The 23,498-nt window shown below is 38.3% G+C and overlaps 1 protein-coding gene across 1 annotated transcript in view; it reads right to left on the bottom strand.

The window, feature by feature from the left end:
- MRPS9 (mitochondrial ribosomal protein S9) overlaps nt 1–23,056 on the bottom strand; it is a gene marked incomplete at its 5' end in the record, with an annotated part of 45,428 nt that extends 22,372 nt beyond the window's left edge. Inside the window, 4 exons of the mRNA XM_079721432.1 lie at nt 7,344–7,374; nt 7,463–7,525; nt 17,654–17,833; nt 22,922–23,056. Of these exons, the coding sequence (XP_079577558.1) occupies nt 7,344–7,374; nt 7,463–7,525; nt 17,654–17,833; nt 22,922–23,056 (409 nt within the window). The remainder of the gene's footprint in view (nt 1–7,343; nt 7,375–7,462; nt 7,526–17,653; nt 17,834–22,921) is intronic.
- Between the last annotated feature and the right edge of the window lie 442 nt (nt 23,057–23,498).

Below are 23,498 nucleotides of genomic sequence, written 5' to 3'. Positions count from 1 at the left end.
ATTAGGGCTCACTCCTGTGGGCACTGTATGTGTTTGTACAGATGTATAATAACATTTATCCACTGCTCTAAAAAGCCTGAGCCCTGCCTATTCCTTCCTCCCTCCCCCACGACCCCTGGCAACCACTGACCTTTTCACTGGTTCCATAGTTCTGCCTTTTCCAGAATGTCACAGAATTGGGATCATGCAGTGTGTAGCCTTTTCAGGTTGGCTTCCTTCACTTAGTAATAGGCATTTAAGTTTCCTCCATGCCTTTTCAGGGTGTGATAGCACCCTGCTTTTTAGTGCTCAACAATACTCCATTATCTGGATGGACCACAGTTTAATTATCCATTCACCAACTGAAGGACATCTTGGTTACTTTCATTTTGGCAATTCTGAATAAAGCTGCTATAAACAACTGCATACAGGTTTTTGCGTGGACATAAGTTTTCAACTTACCTGGGTAAATGCCAAGAAGCAAATACCAAACTGCTGGATCACACGGAAAGAGTAGGTTTCGTTTTGTAAGAAATCACCAAACCATCCCCCGAGTGGCTGTACCATATTCCCCTGTACCCCCATCGGTAAGGAACAGGAGCTCCTGTTGCTCCACATCCCCACCAGCATTTGATATTGTCAGAGTTCTGGATTCTGGCCATTCTAATGGGTGTGTAGTGGTATCTCATTGTTGCTTTAATTTGTATTTCCATGGAGCATCTTTTCAAATGCTTATTTTTCATCTGCGTATGTTCTTTGGTGATGTGTCTGTTAAAGTCTTTGGCTCATTTTTAAAGCGGGTGGTTGTTTTCTTATTGTTGACTTCTAAGAGTTCTTTGTATATTTTGGATAACAGTCCTTTATCAGATATGTCTTTTCCAAGTATTTTTCTACCATCCTGTGGCTTGTCTTTTCATTTTCTTGACCACGTCTTTCACAGAGCAGAAAATTTTAATTTTAACGAAATCCAGCTTATCAACTCTTTCTTTCATGGATCATGACTTTGGTGTTTTATCTAAAAAGCTATGGTGAAACCCAAGTCTTCTAGGTTATTAATTATTGATTCAGTTTCTTTAATAGGTATAGGCCTATTCACAATGTCTACTTCTTGTATAAGTATCATACTATTCCACAGTATGATTCTCCAACAGTTCATCTAGCTACCCTACTGATGAACATTTAAATTGTTTCTAATTTTTTGCTGACACAGGCTATTCGCAATTTCCAGTCTGATGAGTGATTATGATCTCTTATCCTTAATTGACAGACATTATTTCTGATCTGATATTTTCCAATGTTTACTGGCTACTTTTATTTTCTTCATTTATGAATTACCTTCTTTCCCTTTTGCCCATTTTTCTATGAGGCTGTTTTCCTTGTTAATTTTAACAATAATTTATTCCAGACATTAGACCTCTATTGTGTTTCAAATTTTCTCCAGTCTGTTGCTTGTTTTTTAAATTTACTGTATCTTTTTTTTTCAGGGAGAAGTTTTACATTTTGAAATAGAAAATTTATTGATCTTTGTCTTCTTTGTTCGTGACTTAAGGGCATAATATTTGTTATTTAAAAATATTGATAGTTGTATGATTATCTCTCAACAGGCCACTTTATCTGATTCTATTCTAGAGTTTCAATCTCTTAATTCCAAAATCATAATGTACTTTTAAGTCATGACCCAACTCTGTCATCTTCTGGATACAATCTATTTTTTAATATTCCATTAAGTGGATTAAGAAATAGGAGATTTCTGTCCACAGAAATGCAGAAGCATGTTTCCACCAATTTTTCTTTAAGGTTGCCACAAATTTAAAACAGAAAATGAGAATAATCCAACTGTACCGCTGATGAAAATTCATCCTCACCAAAACCAATGGCAGAACAGAAGAAACTGAAATACAACACTCCAAACTGAATTAAATACCCTCAAACAACCATTTGGAGTTTTTGGAGAACACTCTGAATCAAAAGTTCAAAACTGAGAACAAATGGACAAAAAGCTCAAAGAAATGAAACAACTTGATTAAATTCAGGGGAGAAACAGAAAAAGTTGAAAGAATGTGAAATGTAGACTAACTTATAAGTAACCCAAAAAAGAACAGCCTAAAAACATAATAAAGGACATTAAAAAAAAAGTAGGGAAACAACCAAAAAAAATGAAAATGACATAAAGAAGTTAAGAGTCAGAGAGATGGTGACTGACTTGGAAGACAATCAAGGAAGGAATAACATTTATATAATTGGAGTCCCAAGGAACAAAAACAAAAAGTGGAACAGAACTAATATTCATAACTTAAAACTATTTCTGGATGTAAAGACTTGAACCTACCTATTTAAAGAGCTCATTGTCACCACTGTAATCTAACCCTCAATAATCAACTTGATGACATATTTTCATAAAGCTACTAGATAGCTTTAGATTAAGAATCCTTAGGATCACCAGGGGGAAAGATAACTAGACTAGCACGAAACTTCTCAAAAACTACAGACAAGGCAAGGCAACGATGGAGCAGCATTTTCAAGAAACTCAAGAAAAGAAAGTATGAACCAAAGATTTTCCCCTTCCAGACAAGCTGTCCTTCAAGTATCAAGGCTATAAAAAAACAATTTTAAAAATATAAGAACTCAGGGAATTTATAGCTATGAGCCCTTTCTGAAGAATCTACTAGAAAATGAACTCCATTCAATCAAGAGATGACCAGGGAGACCTTAGCAAAGGAGTTATGGACAGCATTTAATAAGCTAATTGTAGACTTAAAACTAAAACAAAGACGAGCAAGAAGTGCACAGAAGAAAATGTTAAAAAACCACAAGTATGTATGCGTGTATGTAGGTATATATTTGTAGAGTTGAAATTCAATGTTTTTAAAATGGTTCTTGTCCACCAAAATACATAAAGGCGGAGAAAGATCACAATTTGTTTGTAACCGAGGAGACCATCACGTTACTTAGGTCATCATTACACTCCATGCCACACTGATTTCTTTGTGTGGATTTGGCCACTATGTTGTCATCAGCTGGCAGGAGGCTCACAGGATCTCTGCATAACTAGCATTTCAGCTTCACCTATACTCTGGCATGTTTTTATAAAAGAGTATCATTTTAACAAATTTCAGAACAATTCAGTTTGAGTGTTTCCTGTATTCAGATATCTAAATAATGATATTCTACTGTAATGCTTATATAGTTTTTAGTTTATAGTTTTGTATTTTCTAAGTGGGCACTCATAACACCTGTGCATATTAAGTGATTTATTCCTAATTTCTTGCCTTTTTTAATCATACTGGTTAAGACTTTCAAAATAAAAATGAGTACCAGGGGCAAGTGTAGGCATACTTGTCCTTTCCTGAACTTAATGCAAAGGAATCCAATGATATGTTTTTTAATCTGATGTGTTTCTGTTTCTCATGATAGTCTTTCTCAAACTAAGAAAATTTCTTTCTATTTCTAGTTTAAGAGTTTTTACCAAAAAATAAATGCTGAATTTTGTTAAATAACTTTTTATTCATCTTCGGAAATATTTTTTCCCTGACTCAGTTAACACAGAGGACTACATTAATAAATTCCTAATGTTAAACCATCCTTATATTCCTGGGGTGTGGGGGGCAGAGATCCTATTCTCTATAATGCTGTATTTGGTTTGCTATCATTTAATTTAGTAAGAATAGAGTGTAGGTTTCTTTAAGGTGAGCTTAGAAGTTTATGTTATCCTTTTTCTGCTCTGCAGCAGTTCACATAATATAAAAGTTAGAAACTTTTTCAAGGTATAACAGACCTCACCGACAAAACTTTCTGGGCTGTGTGCCTCTTTGGTTAGGTCTTTGATTACCTTTGACTTCTTCTCCAGCTTTTAGTCTAACCAGCATCTCCTAATTAAGACAATTTTGGGAACTCTGTTTTTCTCTAAACTGTGTGAGTGGGGTTTGAGCAACACTCTGGATCCACGACTGCCTGGGCCCACCTACGTCCTCTGCCTCGGCCACTTCCCAGCTATGTGCCCTGGGTAAGCTTACCCCACACATCTGAAAAATGGGGAAAACGTTATCTACTTACGAAAACTGCTGTGAAGATTATGAGTTAATGCATGCAAAGCACTGAGAACTGTGCCTGGCCTGCTCTAAGTTTTAATAAATACTAGTTACTATATTATTTAGGATATTTTTCAGATTAATAAGAATCAAGTTACCCATAACAATCTTACACTTTTAAATATCCTCTGAATATTATTATGTAAAATTATTTACGTTGTCCTCTTATGTTTTCTTTTTCCATTAACCAGACTTGCTAGAATTTGATCAATTCCACTGGCTTTTTCAAAGAGTTAGTTGGTTTTATCGTCCTACCCCTTCTTTTAAAGATCTTTACTTCATTCATCCATTTCATTCTTTTTCTGCTTTTTTTTTTTTTTTGCGGTACGCGGGCCTCTCGCTGTTGTAGCCTCTCCCGTTGCGGAGCACAGGCTCCGGACGCGCAGGCTCAGCGGCCATGGCTCACGGGCCCAGCCGCTCCGTGGCATGTGGGATCCTCCCAGACCGGGGCACGAACCCGCATCCCCTGCATCGGCAGGCAGACTCTCAACCACTGCGCCACCAGAGAAGCCCTTTTCTGCCTTCTTGCACTGAATACTGAACAGTTCATTTATTTCTAGTCTTTCTTAATAACTAATAAATATATGTTTGCCTCTGCATAAAACACTGTCCGTATCCCATAGGGTCTAATATGAACTGTCATATACTTCTAAATAGTCTAAAATCCCAATTTTGATTTCTCTTTAACCCAAAAGTTTTATGGTTCTATCAATTTTAATTCAGAATATCTCATCTACAAAATTTCTATTTTTATAATTTGTTAGGTTTTCTCTACAACCTATTACATCATGTTCTATTAATATTCCATTGGCATCCGCATAGCAAATGTATTCTTTGTACTTGTATCTGTAACTATAAAATCATGCTGTGTTATTCAAATTCTTTACAGCCTTAGTTAACAGCTTTTGCCTTAAACATTTCAATACTAAATGCTTGGTGCAAAAAGGTTCATGGTCGTCAAATCCACTTAACGGATATTAGGTTTTATCAATAATAGATTAACATTCTTGTCTCACTGAACCATTCCCGAACCTCCCTGAATTCCATTCTGTCTGGCATTAGGTGCTACTCCTTGCTTCTGTCATCAACTGGGTACATATCTTTGTTTTTCTCAATATTTTTATCACTTACTTTAAAAAGTAGAGCAGCTTTTTTATGTTAACTCAATCTGGAAGCTTCCATCTTTTAATAAGGGAAGTGGTAGCACATTACAAGTGCCATAATCTATTCAAATCTAAAGTTCACTGATTTTTTTAACATAAAAAATCAATTTGTCCTATTTACAAAGTACAGTAAAATTGGTAGGTAGATGGCAAAAAGTACTCTGCTGATTCTAAAGGCATACTGTTTAAACACAGTTAAATATACTTAACTGAAATGTAAGAAAATCCTATCAACGCTGACATATTTCCAAAATAACACACAGGCATTTTGCAGGGACACACGGACATTTCAGTTTTTACATTCCAGCTGATAGTAGTAACAGCTTTCTAATATTCAGAAGCTGGTATGATCTGAAACAAAGAACCAGTCTCAGAGGGGCAGATATACAAGAAGAGATGCAACTAGTAGAGATATACAGAACAAAGAGAGGAAGACACATAAGTGAGGAGACTGAGAGGTTGAAAAATGGGGGGAAAAAAAGTAATTTTTTTTTCCCACTAAAAAAGGGGAAAAAATCACTATCATTACAAACATTTCCAGAAAAGCCACTAAGTGTAAGTTACTGTGCCTTGGGCATAGTTTTATTTCTAGAAAACTGAACTGCATCTTTAAATTTGATGTATACTTTTAATATAGCCTTCATCTATTATCTTCCCAGAAGCTATTAATTGAATTGATGTCATAGTTTACTATCAACCACATCTAAGAATTCAGAAAATATAAAAGACAATATTTATTAAAAGATTCAAAATACTTATAATAAGATTCAAAATAAAAACTATCATGTAAAGAGAAGTAGAGAAAAATGACAGAACGCCTAGCTTTGAACAAAGGTGACTCAGCAAAAACATCAATGCAAAACAAATACATTTTTAATAAAAATATCTGGTCTCTCACCAATCTCTATTTATCAGCTCTGAAACACCCTAATGCTGCCTGTAAACCGAGCATCTGTGGCCAGCAGGTGACCCTCTAATGTATCCACACATTTTCACTGTTGAGTTACACACCTACTAAGAGTCAACTGTGTTTACTTCCAAACCTGTTTATTAGAATTGTACTTATTTCTGTAATTACATGAATCAAGTATTCCACAAACAGATGAAACATGGGTGGAAACAGAAAAGACAGTTGATGCTTCTATCAAAACTAAGTTGAATGCTTTACAAAGATTCAAAGGCAAGTTACTAAAAAAAAAAAAGTCTGTTCAACTTCTGTGTAAGTCGGTAGAAATATAAAAATATTCTGCACTCAGATTCCTTAGGAAGTTTAAGTTCTTCACTCCACTGTAAGGAAATCAAAACTAAAAACCTCTGATGATGTATCTCAGGGGCGGAGGCACGCAAAAGAAACGAGGAGGAACAGATACCAAAGAAAAACCCTCTAGGGCTATAGCAAAAGACTGATGAATATAAATTTATATTTGAGTGTTTTAAAGAAATGATTTCTGGCTTTAATACTTTTTAAAGTAACTGACAATGCCCCCCCCCGCCCCAGCTTATCCAAGAAGCTTCTAATGTAAATTAGAAAATAGTAAATATGTTATTTTCTGGTGACCTTAAAGCTTGTCCTACATTTTCAAGATTTTAGTTTACACATTTAAAAGGTAAAGAGAAAAATCTTAAAAGAAACCAGAGAAAACAGGGGGCCAGCTAAGAATGTTGGCTAACTGCTCATCAGGAACAACGCAAGGCAAGAAACAACAGAATCACATCAATAAAGTAATAAAAGTCAAAAAAGGGGGGAGGGAATCTATATTCAGTGAAAATATGCTTACAAATTGAAGAAAATTTTAAAATTTTCAAATTAAAAAAAGTTGAATTTGTCTCCAGCAGATCTGTACCCAGCTCTTCTTCAAAAAGGCATATTAGAATGCAAATAAACTGACATTAGTATAGGCATAAACTCTAACCTGATCTAATTTTAATATTATTTAATTAAAAAGAAACAGTTTGTAAACTCCATTCATTATTAGTTATAAAGTACTCCTGACCTATTTCACGACTGCCATGACATAGGAGGGCATCTCCATAACACCTGAGTGACTGCTGATATATAACATAGCAGTGTAGGAAAGAAAGAACTATCTGTTTTATTCTTGAACAAACTTACCTCTTTGTTTTGGAAAAATCTCTTCAGGATGCTGTAAAATAAATTAAAAATGCATTAGGTAATTGCTGTAACATATAAACCTAAGTGAAATTTGTAAAAATATTAATGAAGATAACTACCTTCATTATTGGCCGGGCTCGCTTCTCAAACAAACCACTGGGAAAAAGGTAAGCAATCGCTCTCTGAAAATACACACAAAGGTTGATTAACAATTGTTATAAATCAAGTTCACGTTTTGACTAGTAGTAACTGAGTGCTTACCATGTGCCAGATATTGAACCAAGAGTTCCACATACACTATCTCACTTTGTAATCTTCTAAATGGGATAACACAATTACCACATATACATTCCCCAAAAGAAAAACATTTGTAACTGTCACACTAGTTATTAACAATTTTCACGTGTCCGCTTCACACATGAGTGTGCTGCCACAAATAACCCTTCTTCCTCCTTTTTCAAGGGAGCTGGAGGAGCCCCTGTACGAGTGCTGGGCGAGGGCCCGGGAGCATCCTCCCAGCCCCAGGTGGTAGGTGGCTGTCCACAGACGGAAGACTGAAGAGGGCAGGCCCTACATCCCACCCACTGTGATGCCTGGATGTTTTCAGCGGCTCTTTTGAACGTTTCCTAGAACTTGGGAGAGGTTTTTAAACTACATGTTTCCAAACGTGTTCTCTTCATGTCTGTTTTGCAGTGGGGACGCTCTTGACATTCTGAATGTGATGCTCCCCTGTAGGCGACTTCCCCTATTCGGCGGGTCATTCAATATCCCTGTCCCTGTCCCCAAAGTCCGTGCCAGGAACAACCCCAGGGCTTGTGACAAATCTCACTCCCACACGTGTCCAAAGGCGCTTCACCTCCTGGGAGCAGGACTGCCCCCAACTTGCGTAGGCCCCTACAGCCTCCTCCTATACCCACCCACCCACCACCCCACCCACAATTAAAAGGAAAAAAAAAGGAAAAACAAACACAGAGGCCATGGGTTTTCATCTCTGTGGGACGCAGGCAGGCGAAAAGTCAATGGCCTTGGACCCTAGCCCCGCTCTGAACGCTAAATGACCCAGCAGCTCCTGCAGACCCAATGCTGCTCTTTTAGGGCCTGTTCTCTCCACGCAGCAAACGTGCTGGACCAGGTTCTGCTCCTGGAAGTAGGGGCCTATAATTTGGGGGTATATTCAATTATATTAGGGAGCCCAGCTGTGTCTCTGGGTCAAGCGTCATTCCTTCAGCCATTTGGCAATAAAATTGACACTAAAAACAAAAACAACAACAAAAAACTTGGCTCACACATCAGAATGCTAACTTTGTGAACTTTCTTTTCTTTTTGAAAAACTAGGGACTCCTCTCCCTTCCTTCTCTGAAGAAGAAAAGGTGGACTTTTTATTTAATAAGTGATGTTGAGACAACTGATTGCCATTTGAAAAAAGATAAAACTTGATCCAAACCTCACACCATACACCAGAGTAACTCCAAATGAGCCAAACTTGGAAAATGAAACCAAACAAGTACCAGAAGACATGTATGAATTCCTTTATAACCTAGACATGGGAAAGTCCTTCTTAACTACCATCCAAAATTCAGAAGGAAAGAAAAAAAAATTGACCAATTAAACTACAGAAAAAAAAGAGAAAAATATGGCTCAAATATATTCAGAATAAAAAAGGAGCAATTAAAACTATTGAGATAACACTCTTCATCTAACAGGACTAACAAAAATTCGAAAGCTTCACAGCATACTGCTGGCAAGGTTACAGAAACACCCTGATGCCTTGCTGGTGGGAGTGTACAACCTCCAGGGTTGGCAGTTTGCTAATATCTAACAAGACTACATATACGTTTCCCGCAGTAATTCCACTTCTACAAATTTACCCTGAAGATACACCCCCATGAATATAAAACAACACAGAACAGGCTGTTAATTGATTTATAAGAACACAATACTAGAAACAACCAAATTATCATACACAAGAGGTTAGTTGAATAAATGAAGGTACATCTATGCCATCAAGTACTCTATAGCTGTAGCAGAAGACTGAGAAAAGCAAGATGCAAAAGAAATATACTTAGAATGTGGTCACTGGTGTAAGAAAGAGAAACAGAAGTAAGAAAATACATACTGGAGTAGGAAAAAAATATACATAGGTTTCTTTTTGCAAACATAAACACAGTCTTTTTAAAAGCAGTTTTCTGATATGTTATTCAGAAATATCTATATTAGAATGATAAAAAAAATGCAAAATTTAAATATTTCGCTAAGTGAAGTTAAGTCAACCAGAAAACCACTGGAGGAAGGTGGTGAATGAAATACGTGACTCTGCTAGCGTTAACCTCCCTGTCAACTGTTAGGTTCTAGGATTCCTGGTGTGTGTGTGGCACTTACCAGGCACCAGAGAACATGTACGAGCAGGAAATGGCCTATATCCTCTCAAGCATCTTAAAATTGGAGGAAAATTGGCATTCACGTCTGAATTGTGGTTTGGCCCACTTGGACCAAGTTTATCAACCATGACGGATTAACAGAAATGTCACAATTAACTGAAATAAGTACTTTTTCACTTCTGAACAATCTACATGAAAAACTATTATTTACACTAAGAAACACCCAGGCGCAGTGGTTAAGAGTCCGCCTGCCAATGCAGGGGACACGGGTTCGATCCCTGGTCCAGGAAGATCCCACATGCCGTGGAGCAACTAAGCCCGAGAGCCACAACTACTGAGCCCATGTGCCACAACTACTGAAGCCTTCATGCCTAGAGCCTGTGCTCGGCCACAAGAGAAGCCACTGCAATGAGAAGCCCACACACCACAACAAAGAGTAGCCCCCGCTCACCACAACTAGAGAAAGCCCGTGCATAGCAACGAAGACCCAATGCAGCCAAAAATAAATAATTAATCAAAAATAATAATAAACTAAGAAACACCCAACCTTTCATAAAAACAAAAACCAAAAATACATGTATCAGTTGGGACTCAATTAATGATTCTTCAAGAAGCTTTAAAACAGTATTACTAGCCTAACATTTTTATTTGTTTCAGGCTTAGCATTTGTTTCAAGAGATCTATTCTCAGTTGAGGAACCAGACTTTGGATGTGGCCTGTAAGTAAACACACTGGTATTCAAACATCATCAATATCCATGAACATATACCTGAAATAGACACTAAACCTTGCCTTACTCTGACTTAAGGTTGTTGCTGCCTTAATCTTTCAGTTTTACATTCACTCAGAAGAAAATCTGAGCCACAGGAATAGAAAACAAAGGGCATTTTCCTACAGTAAGCTCTAGCTTAATATTTCCTATATTAAGTTCTGGAATCTGTATGGAATTCAACTTGGCAAAGTTCTCAAGTGTTTTAAAGTAATGTCACATTTGAAAAAATTGTTAGACATATGTATGGCTTAGGTTCAATGGTTGGTTGTCACAAAAACAAAAAAACATAACACAAAAAACCTTGCTTCTCCCAGGGAGGAAAAAAGAAGTGGAGTATACATTTAGTGACAAGTATAGAACCCTTTAGAAATTTATTAGACTACGGCATGGTTTACCTGAATCCAAAACAAAAAAAGTACTGATTAAAAAAAAGAATGTAAACTAAAGAAAAAAATTAATCCAAGTAAGTCACAGAATAAAGTAATTCTCATTTGTAAACATGTTGTTTACATCTTTGGATTTTCACTAGAATACTGGTAATTCAAGTGTTCCCTAAAATGAGGGCAAAGTATTTAACTATATTCTTAGGCTTATGTCAAAGTATAAAGGGACTGCAAACTCAATCCAGGAGAAGGAAGCACTGGGTCAGGAATGCAATCTCTATTAATTAGGTATCCCAGATGGGCAGTGGGTTTGCAGCTGTTAACTTGATCAATGACTTACCTAAATGTCATCTCTACTGACTCGCTTATAAATTACCAGCAAGTGAGACTAATGTACAGGTGCTAATTTATTTAAACTGTTCTCTACAGTTCTACACAGCTTTATAAACTGCATCTGGCACCTAATGTTAGCTGTCAGTTGTATTTAGACATGCCTGTCCTAACGACTCTGTTCATTAGAAGTGAGCACAAATTATGAAATATTGTGAAAAATGATACATCAAATGGAATGGGCACAGCAAATCAATTAGAGAAACTTCACACAGCATATTCACACTTTGGAGAACAAAACATTCAGGTTTCGGAAGGAGGTCTATAATACCAATTAAAAAGTAATTGGTAGACTTCAGCAGTATTATATATCAATTTGCTGGCTTTCTTCCTGAAATTCTAGAGTAACGCAGAACTTAACTTTTAATTCCCAAATAAAGACATTAGTAAATGCAAGTGCAATTCTGTATCCATAATATTTAATATAACCAAAATGTCTCCAACTTAAAATTTATAAGCTTAATTCAAAAAGGAAAATGCAAATATCAGTGGTCCTCAACCTTTCTGTGTTTACAGCATGATTCTGAGAAAAAGAATTTTGATGGTACATGTGAAAGGATGAAAAGGGTGAGCAACACTACACAGATTTGTCTACTCCAGCACAGCGGTGTGTAACAATGTCTATGGAATTCCAGGGCCCTGACCACTGGCCAGCCTTGAGCCTTGGGTCAAGATTTGAGGAAAACATTTCTGCCCACCTCTGTTACACACTATGGGGCTATTTCTTACAGTTTCCATACACACAGACTCTTCTTTTGACCAAACTATAATTGCTTTACACTGAATTACAAACTCCATTCAGCTCAATGTTCATCGGACAGACTCCTCCATGGAGTAACATACACTGTCTCAGACAACAGTACTTTTCACACACTGATCAACATCTGGAAATCACCTGGGAAAGATTTATGACACGGGAGTTGAGAAACACGGCATTAAGATCTATTTTCAAAATATTCAGCATGCATCTGAGTATTTTCAGCAAGACCCCAAACACACATACACTACACTGCTTGTCAGAGGGACCTGTCTGTCCTCCTATCAGATCTTCTGGGGGTTACCAGCAGCACCAGTGATTCACAGGGAAAGAGCAGCAGGCAGTTCCTTTCTTTTCAACATAACTTAAGAAATTAGGCAAAAATTAAACTATTTTGAAATGGTGAAAATCTACACATAATTTCTTTTTAGTTAATTTGCTATTTCACCAACTAAAAAGGATATTTTTTCATATAAATTTCATGCCATGATTGAGCATTAAACATTTTGCAAAAAAAAAAATTTCTAGCAGATACACGCTGTAGCTTTAATAATAAAAAAAACTTCTAAATAATGTACCTTTAAATATCAACAGTGACAAGCAGAATTATTTTTATTCGTAAACTTTACCTGTCATATTTCTTTTTCTTTCACTAATCCACTCCAGTACTCTTTTTTAAAGGCTTATTAAATTAAGGGAGCACTAGCATAAAAGATTACCTGGGTGTAATTTTCATACATAAGTTGTATACACTTCACTCAGTGAGGCCAGAGGCCAGATTTCCATTCAAGCTCAACCTTCTGGAATAAAGTTGTAAACCTAGAAATCAATGAGAAAGGCCTATGAAGAACTGAAGTAGCTACTGTAAACTCATGATTTCCTCCTGCTGAGTCCAGTGGCCCTTGGCTATGCCAGAAGGCCGGCAGGCAAAGGGAGAGGCAAGAGGCAAAGACAGACACCTTGATAGGAGAGGAGACAGGGCAGAGCCAGGCCCCTCAGTACACGGACAAACACACACCACGGGGCACCGCAGTTTAACAACCACTCTAAACAGGGACATCCCGAGGCTCTCAAAGGTTAAATTATACTCTCTATATTCTACTAAGTAAGGCTGGGGAGACCGCAATTTATCTTAGAAAATGTTACCAAAAAATTTAATCTTTGAAAGTGTGGAAAAAACAGACTTTGGATACAGAAACACCATGTATAGCTTTGATTTCCTCAACAATAAATACCTACTCTGTAGGTTTTTATGAAGATTAAATGTGCGAATGTATATCAGGGTCCCAGACAGCATCTTGCACATACATATGAGGTTTTCAGTAAGTGGTGGTATTTTTCTTTTCAAATAACAATTAAAATAAGTTTCTCTCATCTAGGAAATTCCCTTTTGTAGAATATCTAATTTCCTGATATTATTAAGAGACAAATTACAATACCTAGTTTTAATTTATATATTAAAAGTCAACATATTATAAAAAGCATTCACTATATCTAAATACATAACAGCAACCATAATGTTCTTCTGAAGATTATCTGGAAGCTTAAAATATTTTCCTGATTTTGGATATCAAATTATTTATTTTTGTCTTTAGAAATAACCAAGCATTCTGTCAGTATGGAAATGTTAAATAGGACTTAGCTATACTGTCTCTCTTTCAGATTATATACAAAGCCAAACCTGTTACAAAAATAATAGTTTCAAAAACATAAATGAAAACAGGAACTATAAAATGATAAATTCCCATATATTTTCAGTGCTTTGGTAACAGTTGGCTGTCACTGTCCTCTTTTGCTTTTACATCTACTCAGATGTCAAAGAAGGTCCCCTTAATTTAATAAAATGCCAGAAGAGGTAATTGACATAAAATGTGAGACTGAGTGAAGCACATCAATCATTTGCAGGAAAGTCGAGCACAGCAGAACCAAGTCGCCCACGTCAAGGAAAAGGGATCACGCTTCCACAGGGGCTTTCCGACATGAGCGAGGTGAGACAACACACCACCCTACAGTACAATACAAACTCTGGCTGAAGTGGCTCCTGATAAATCAATGTTCCCAAGAGGACTGCAGATTCTCCTCCCCAACATTCTATCTCATGAAAGCCTCGTATGACCAAGGCAATTAGAAAACTAGTGACTGATTCAAGTCATGGTAGATTTTATTTATTACAATAAAATCTGCCATAAGAACAATGACATAATGCATTAATCTCATGCTCCTTAGTTATATTCTGAGGTAGGCAAGCAGGTATTATTATTTTAGAGATGAGGAAACCTAGTGACCATGCTGTGACCTGTCAGACATTACCATGCGAGTTAGTGATGCTGCAAGGACTCTCCTAATGCCAGGTTCTGCATCTTTCTACAACGTCACTTCAACTACAACAAATTTAGCTTTTAAAAGAAGATTAATTTAACCACAAAGTTCTACATGTTCTGCATCTATATTCCTCACAAGAAATCCAGCTTCATTTAAAAACATTTTACATATTTTAAAGAAGTGATCGGATTTTTTTCATAACAATTCATGATTTCATTACTTTATTGTCTAAATCTAAGGAAGATTTTTATTATGTTCTATTAGCACAATGACACAAAATAACATCAACTTACTTTCACCACACACACACACACACACACACAGAGTTTTACAGAAAAGCTGCCACCCCTCACATTTACTGTGTGATGTTAAACACATCTTCTCTGGAAAACAACTCAATATTTTAAGGAGCAGAACTAAAAATATTGTTTCTACCTGACTGAATGACAGAATCTTTTACATTTCTCTAAATAATACAAAAAGGATCCTTTAGATGAAGACACCAATGTCTGTCTGTCTTAAACCCCTTAAAGAAAACAATTTTTAAGTATTTTAATATACGAAAAAAACTGTTTTAGATCTTCAATATTTTTGCCTAAATGCATTTCACAGATGATTGCAGCAATCATTATTTTAGCAATTGGTTAGTAGCAAGGAAAAACCAGTTTCTAAAATTCATAAAATAACGAATGGTTTAATCTGAATACAATGGCACTTAATTTACCTACGTGAAAATTATACAGCAAGCCTAGACTTTAACTAGGTAATTGAATTAAATTATAGGTCATGTCTACTCTGTAAAAATTAAAACTATTTTCATGAGGATTTAACATCTTAAACTAGCATTCTGATTAAACAGCCAAACAATGAACTCACACTGCTCTAAACAACATAATTCATATGTAATACTTATGTTGTGAAAATGTTCATCCCTTCAGATAGATTTACAAAACTACTGAATGATTCTGTTTCTCTCAGTGAGCTAAATATATTCCATGTACACCTAAAAAGGTAGTAAAGAGATGCTCAAAAATGCCTTAGTGGTAAAGTCAGTTAGGTAGTGGGATCCTCTTCCTGAGAACAGTTACTCAGGGACACACAGGTCACAAGGAGAGAGGGGAGGACCATTTTTAAAAGCAGACAGTAATTATCAAAAATCAAAAACAGAAATACACACAGAAATCCCAGGCCCAGAGGCCTTCACTGATGAATTCAACCAAACATTTAAAGAAGAATTAATACCAATTCTTCACAACAATTCCAAAAATAAAAGAGAATTTCCCAACTCATTCTGTGAGACCAGTATTACCCTGATATCAAAATCACAGACATTACAAGAAAAGAATAATACAGGTAAGTATTAATTAGATGCAAAAATCCTCAGCAAAACACTAGCAAAGCAATTCCAGAAACACATAAAAAAGATGACCCACCCTGACAAAGTGGGATTTATTACAGGAACACAAGGTTGGTTTAACACCTAAGTCAATTAATGCAAAAAATAATAAATAAATAACCCATATCCTTTAAAATGTAGTTAAAATCTCTGATTCTTGTGAGTCTTAACTGACATCTAACACTTTGTTTAAAAGGGTTGGCTGTTAAGAAGTAATGCTTCATTGAATAATGTTAAAAAAAAAAAAAAAAAAAATCTTCATTTGCTTCCATGATTCCCAGAACAAATTACAGGTAAAACAAGTTTGTCCTTTATGATTGACTTTGTGATTTGTTATGTCATAAACTTTTTTGGGGGTTTGTATTTGTCTCCTTAGTCCTAAGAACAACATGGAGATAGTCATCCCTATTTTAATTTAGTAAAGAAAGAAAGAAAAAAAAGATAAAGAAGATAAAGAAAACGAAAAAAAAAATCAAGTAATGTGATATACCACACCAATAAAAGATATCATCTCAGTAAAAGCAAAAAAACAAAAAACAAAAAACAAAAAAAAAGTTGACAATATCCAAAACCCCTTTATGATAATAATGCTCAGCAAACTAGGTATGGAAAGGAATCTCCAGTCCCTGATAAAGAGCATCTATAAAAACCCATAGCTAACATCATTCCCGATGGTGAAAGACGAAGTTTTCCCTAAGATCAGGAACAAGGTGAGAATGTCCACTCACTATTTCTGTTCAGCTTTCCTGGAGGTCCTAGCCAGGGAAATTAGGCAAGAAAAAGAAATAAAAGGCATTCAGATTGGAAAGAAAGAACTAAAACTATTTCTATTTGTCAGTGGCAACATTTTATATGTAGAAAATCCTAAGAAATCCACCAAAAAACTACAAAACAATTCTATTTACAATAGAATAACTTTAAAAAGCAATTAATGATCCGAAATAAACTTAAAAGAAATGCCAAACAAACTCTGAAAACTGGAAAACATCACAATAAGAAATTAAAGAAGATCTAAATAAACAGAAAGACATCCCATGATCACAGATCAGAAGACTTAAGATGGCAATACTCCCAAAATAGATCTAGAGATCCAACATAATCCCTATCAAAATCCTAGCTGGCTCGCTGAAGAAACTGATAAGCTCATTCTAAAATTCATATGGAAATTCAGAGGGCAGAGAATAGACAAAATGACCTTGAAAAAGAAGAACAAAGTAAGAGTACTAGCACTAGGTGGAAGAGGAATAGAATTTTAACCCTACTCTCAAATCACTTAGAACATGCCCTCACTTTGAAAATTCAAATATATAGTTAGGTTGATAAAAACTCTGGACTAGGGGCTTCCCTAGTGGCGCAGTGGTTGAGAGTCCGCCTGCCGATGCAGGGGACATGGGTTCGTGCCCCGGTCCGGGAAGATCCCACATGCTGCGGAGCGGCTGGGCCCGTGAGCCATGGCTGCTGAGCCTACGCGTCCGGAGCCTGTGCTCCGCAACGGGAGAGGCCAAGACAGTGAGAGACCCGCGTATCAGAAAAAAAAAAAACAAAAAAACAAACCACACCTCTGGGCTTGGGTTTACTTATGGGATTTTTCCTATAAACTTACCATTTGTTTTATCATTTTGTAAGAAAGCTGAGTTTAAGACTACATCACAGGATAAATGTTTCTAAATCGTGTACAAACATTCACAGTGGCTCCTGTGACCTGGAATCAAGGAAAAGTATCCATTTCTGGTTAAAATCTAAACCTCACTATACCTTATAATGCTTCAAATACAGAGTAGCATCTCTCTGAAACCACAGTTCCAACTTGCAAAATAGGAGAGTGGCATTTTTCCTTATTCTGACAGTCTGACAGTTTTTGGTATTTAAAACTCTACAACAATTACTTTTCCAACAGAGTAACTGTACTTACATCAATATCCTCTTGGGTAAAAGTTTCTGGATCTTCTCCCATCATGTTGGCTAAGTGTCTCTTTCCTATGTTGAATTCTTCAATCTGCTTTTTAATAAAATCCACTGTGTAAGTTTCACGTCTTAAGGCTGCAACGTTTTTCCTTGTTGTCACAGCTGTGGTGTGCCTTAACCTTAATATCTAGGAGAAAATACAAATGGAAAGAAAAGATTTTAAATTAAACAATGATCTTACAGGCCACTGTCTCTAAATAAAACAAGACATTCAAACAACTCTCTTTTTATTATGGTACTCAATTGGCACGAGTCTGGAGACAAGGTAAAGGTTTGTTAAGACAAGTGTTCCCTGCTAGAAAGCTTGCTTTTAAAAGCTTCTGTTTACAAAGTAGTTGAAACTACTAGCATTTCAACACATTAAAAATAATAATAATAAAAATAACTGTGAGTGATATGCTACCTCCGTGTCTGCTACAAACGTCCACGTTTGATACCGACTGGTCAATGTCGGCTGCTGTGATATTTGACACACAACAAATGAAGAGTAAAACACCACTCCCTTAAAAAGAGGCACGTGTACATGCAGACAGAAATTAGCAAACAGAAGACACGGACCTAGTGACTTGCTTCTAAAGAACAGAATACCACTAACATGGTAGAACGTCACTTCTTAGATTAGGTTAAAAAAAGACTGTCTTCCCCCTTTTTCATCCTCTCTTGACCAACCTGAGGGAAGCAAGATGTGGTAAGCTGCCCTCCAGAGCTCCACAGGGCAAGAACTGAGGGAGGCCCCGGCCAAGAGCCAGCCCATTAGCCGGCAAGGATGCGAATCCTGCTGACACCCACACTGAGTGTGCAGGCAGCGGACTTCCACCTCCGGCCCCGAGATGACCGTAGCCACCGCCAACACCTGGGCCGCTGCCTTATGGGAGACCCTGAGCAGAAGGCCCAGTGTAACCGTGCCTGGAATCCTGACCCACAGAAACCGTGAGATAAATATCTGTGGTTGTAAGATGCTAAATTTGAGGGTAATTTGTTATTCAGCCCTAAATAACGAATCATTCAGCACCCCAATTACAACAAGAAAGCAGGGTACCAGAGAGTTCGCTTACCCTGTTTCACAAGCAAGGAGAGGTGGGAATGATGGGCGTAGCTACTATCAAGCTTTCTTTAAATAAGAACTTTTAAAACTACATAAGGAAAATACAGATTTCAATATCCCAGTATTTTCCATAATTAAAGCAACGAGGGACACACTAAATCTATCCTTAAAAGGACAGGATGAGATCTCAAAGGGTGTTATGCTACCAAAGGGATTTTCTTTTCCACTGCTAATAAACTGCAATTTCTAAAAGTCAAAAATTATCTGGGGGAAAACACAACTAATTTACAGACCTGTATAGTATCTGATACAAACCCCAGTCAATTTTTAAATTTGCTTTTCAAAGAGTTTTAGCAATTGCCAGTAGTTTATTAAGACCCTACTGTAAAACCAATTGGATGCTGTGATAAATATAGAACATTATAATCTCCAGGAGCCCACAAGATGAGAGATGAAAAGAACAGATCCTTAAGACAGAGACAGCAATGTTTTTTTTTTTTTTTTTTTTTTTTTTTTTGTGGTATGTGGGCCTCTCACTGTTGTGGCCTCTCCCGCTGCGGAGCACAGGCTCCGGACGCACAGGCCCAGCGGCCATGGCTCACGGGCCCAGCCGCTCCGCGGCATGTGGGATCCTCCCAGACCGGGGCACGAACCCGTTTCCCCTGCATCGGCAGGCGGACTCTCAACCACTGCGCCACCAGGGAAGCCCGAGACAGCAATGTTTTTACAATAAAAGCAAAATAAACAAGGGCTAGGGCATCAAATGTTATCCATCATCCTTCTCTGGCAGACAGTGCAATTCAACAAAGGCATATTGGCTCAGTAAAAACTGAACGTTTAAGCACTAAGAAAGTGCTTAGTAGAAAATAAAGAGGACATATTGATGTTTGTAATAATAGTTTTCAAAACAGAAATTGGTCTACTGCTTTTTCTTACTATGAAAGTCATAAATATTACAGAAAGTAAATTGGCATTCCTACATAAAATTATATTGACAGGCATTAAGAATTCATGGGTAACCTTTGTATCACACCACGACTGTCAAACTGCTTATAATAAAGCCAAACTACTTTCATTTGTGACAGTTTAAAAAAAAATTCAAGTATCTTCACATAGCCATACACTTTCTAATCCTGTCCCACCACTCTCTCACCAATTATTATACCAATTATAATTGCTATAACCAATTATTTGTTGTTGCCAGAATCCACTGACTCTGTACATCTCTGTCCCTTGTGGACCCATTACATGTTCCTAGAACAGAATACCTCTCTTTCCTCACGTAACTCCTGACTCTCCCAACACCTCCTCTGAGAAGCTGACCACCACTCTACCCATCACAACTCATTTGTATTAGGCACTGCACTTCCGTGCTTTTCTGTATTTACCTTTGTAAATCTCACAGTACACTGTGTGTAGTTCCTTGATATTCACGGGTTTAAAACCAGAAAAATTTGGCCATTCCCAAGTAATATTCCCTCCTCCACCCCAAATTTGGGACACTCAGATATCTGCACTTGTACTGAGGCATTAACATGAAACATGTATGCCACAATTCTGGTATGCAGGAGAAAACCTGCTGGAGGGCTTCCCAACTGAGTAGCCAGGAGCCACAGCTTAACAGAACTTGTTTCTTTTTCCTTTTGCATCAGTGTCTCTCAAACATTTCTGACTGTAACCCACAGTAACAGCTACTGCTTATATCACCCCCTAGGACACACACACACACATATATACATAAACAAAAGGCAAAAATACCCTGTATAAGATGCACTTTGATTATTATTATAATTATTCTATTCTCTCCACTCCCTTCTTTAACCTCTTATGAGATTTCGTAACTAATGGGTTATGACCCAAACTAAACAAAAAACAGGTGTACTGTTTCAGCAACTCATAAAGTGATTAAAAACTTTGTTGTTTTACGAAACATGGCCCCTAAAAGAAATATAATGATTAATATTGGAGACGCAAGTGAAGAAATGCTAATATTTAAGACAGATAAGCTCTGTGCCAGGAAAAAATCTTTATAAATGTCTTTAGCCATGTAGAAGGAACCACTAAGGGTCTGATGGGGTCAGTTAAGTCTTTCATTTGTATCTGAGCTGTACTGCATGTGCTAACACATGTGCTGTGGAAGTATTCAGGAATGTGGGGATTCAGCATCTCAGGACCACCCCCTGAGAGCGCTAAGGGTGGATACCGTCTAGTAATTGTTTGACTTCAATGATTGGTTTACTTCGCAGTGCCTGGCTCAAGTGAAGTGCTCAGTAAACATCTGCCATATGGGTGAAAAAAAAGAAAAGCTTTATTTATTTCAGGAGTGGTCAGGGAGGTGAAATTAAAGTAACAAAGAAAAATCATTTTTCACCCGCCTTACTGAAAAAAATAATAATACCTAACGCAGGTGGAAAGAAGTGCATGCTTTTACATCAGCGATGGACTGTGAATCGCTACAGCCTTTCTGGAGAACTATGTGGAAACATCTATTAAATGCCTACTGAGAAGTCCACATCCTTTGCAGCCATCACCTCACAACTGGAACTCTCTCCTACAGAAATGAAAGCATCACATAGAAGATATCTGATGTAGTAAGATTTACACCAGGATGTTTACTGAACACTTTATTAGTGGGAAGAAAAAGGAAACAAAGCAAATGCCCATCAACTGTTAAATTAACTTTGATACGTTCATACCACAGAATATTATGCAGCAGTTACACACGTAATAGGTGACTTGGAGAGATTTGTGCTATACATGTAAGTTAATGAAGCAAAAAGTAGAACGGGATCCATTTTTTGAAAGTATGCATATGCATGCATGTCTATGATTAAATGAACATCGAGAAAGACACAGAAGGATACATACGTTCAAAGGTTTCAGAGTTCCAGGGATGGTGCAGAAGTTAACAACTCTGTGTTACCTCCCCCACTTTGCGTCAACAATAAGAACATTCTGTATGCTACAGCCCCTTTTATAGGAAATTATGCGTATACAGAAAGGATACACTCAAAAGAGAGGCATGAAAAAAATAAAAACTTCCAACCTATTTTCCAGCTAAAAAATAATAAAAACAAATGTTTGATGGATAAGTGGATGGATGGATTGGTTGATCTGAGTTAAAACATAAAAGAAAGAAGATTTTTTAAAAAGATGGCACTCCTTTTTCAACAGTTTTTGATCACAGTACTTGACTTCTTTACAGTATTTGGTAGTGTCAGTCACTCTCCCTCCTTGGAACACTCTCCTGTTTTCTATGCCTCCACACTGCCTGGGTTTTCCCCTACTTCTCTGGCAGGTCATTCTCAATCTCTTTGGGTGGCTCTTCTTCCTCTGCTGTTTGTCCTTCAGGGTCCGATCGCTCTGCTTATTCCTCATTCACTACAACCTCCCCTAGATGATCTAATTCATTTCCAAGACCTCAATTACCATCTACAAGGTAACAGAGGGCTTGTAAATCAGCTTTCTTCTTTAACTTGCGTATCTGTGGGTTTACTGGAAATCTCCACTTGGACATCCCAAATATAACTATTTAATAAACACAATTATATCCAAAACTAAGCTCGTTTCCTTCCCTCTCAAATCTCGTTCCTCCTACTCAGATCCCATGTCAGTAAATCGCATCATCATCCAATCAGCTGTGAAGCTAGAATCCTGGCTTCCCACTGCCCTCAGGATTAAATTTAATTTAGAAATTGTGATCTCCATCTCTCAGAGACAAAGTACCTGGAAAATTAAGAAAACGGAAACTGCACAGATGCAAGACACTTTAAAACTGTCACTCTCTCTCCTCTCCACTGTGCGACTTTCTGCATTAAGTCTTCGGGTCCCTGCAGGGGTCCAGTTCTCATCCACCTCCGCCCTCTGGACCGCAGGGCTCAAGGGCAGGGCGGGACCCATCACCCACCCGGCCGGCGGGTCAAGGCAGGGGTCGCTCTAGTTCCGTCTCAGATAACTTCCCCCTCACTGCACCCTGAGAAAACCAGCAACAACTTCCAGGGTGGGCACCAGAAGACGATCCCACTCCTCTCTCTATCTCAGATCGCTGCTAAGCACCTAAGACCCGAGGGGCCCCGTCTGAGGGCGCGGAGACGCCAGGGGACCGCGACGGCGCCGGCTCCACATCCGCGTGCTACAGGGACCAGCACTCCCACCTCTCTCAGGCCTTACCTGGCATCCGGGACTTCTCTGCAGCTTAGAAGCCGCGGCTTTCCAGAGGCCCAGTCCCCGAGCAAAGCTAACCCGACCCCCAAGAAAGAGCCGGTACGAAACAGCTGCGCCGCAGAACACAGAGAGAGCCGCCATGTTGGCTGCGGGAGGCGCGGGCAGTAGGACGAAAAGGCGGGGCTTGCGGACTGCGCAGGCGCTGATGGGCTCCGGGTCCTCGAGGCTGCCGGGAAGAGGCGCTGGAGCAGGGGGCGTGTCCCGCGGCCAGAGGCGGCTCGTCGCTGATTGGGTGTGGGAGCCCGCGGGGCGTGTCCGACCCCGGCTCGGGGCCGGTGTTGACGGTGCGGAAGGTAGTGGGCCCGCGTTCTGCCCTCGCGCACCTTCTGTGCGTCTTGTAGTCGGTCGCTCCCCGAGTCTCCTTGGAACGACTGCCATGTGGCTGTCTCGCCAGCCCTTCCGCCCCACGTCCAGCCTGCCCTAGCGCCGGCTTCCCTGCGCAGCCCTGTCTTCACGTTCCATCATCACCCAGCTCCTCTCCCCGCTCACTAGGACCGAGCTCCGTGCCTCTGCTCCCAGCAGA

The sequence above is a fragment of the Hyperoodon ampullatus genome (assembly GCF_949752795.1).
Source record: "Hyperoodon ampullatus genome assembly, chromosome: 15".
Classification (NCBI taxonomy): Eukaryota; Metazoa; Chordata; class Mammalia; order Artiodactyla; family Ziphiidae; genus Hyperoodon; species Hyperoodon ampullatus.
The sequence above is the reverse complement of the archived record's forward strand: the minus strand, read 5'-3'. Positions and strand labels throughout refer to the sequence as shown.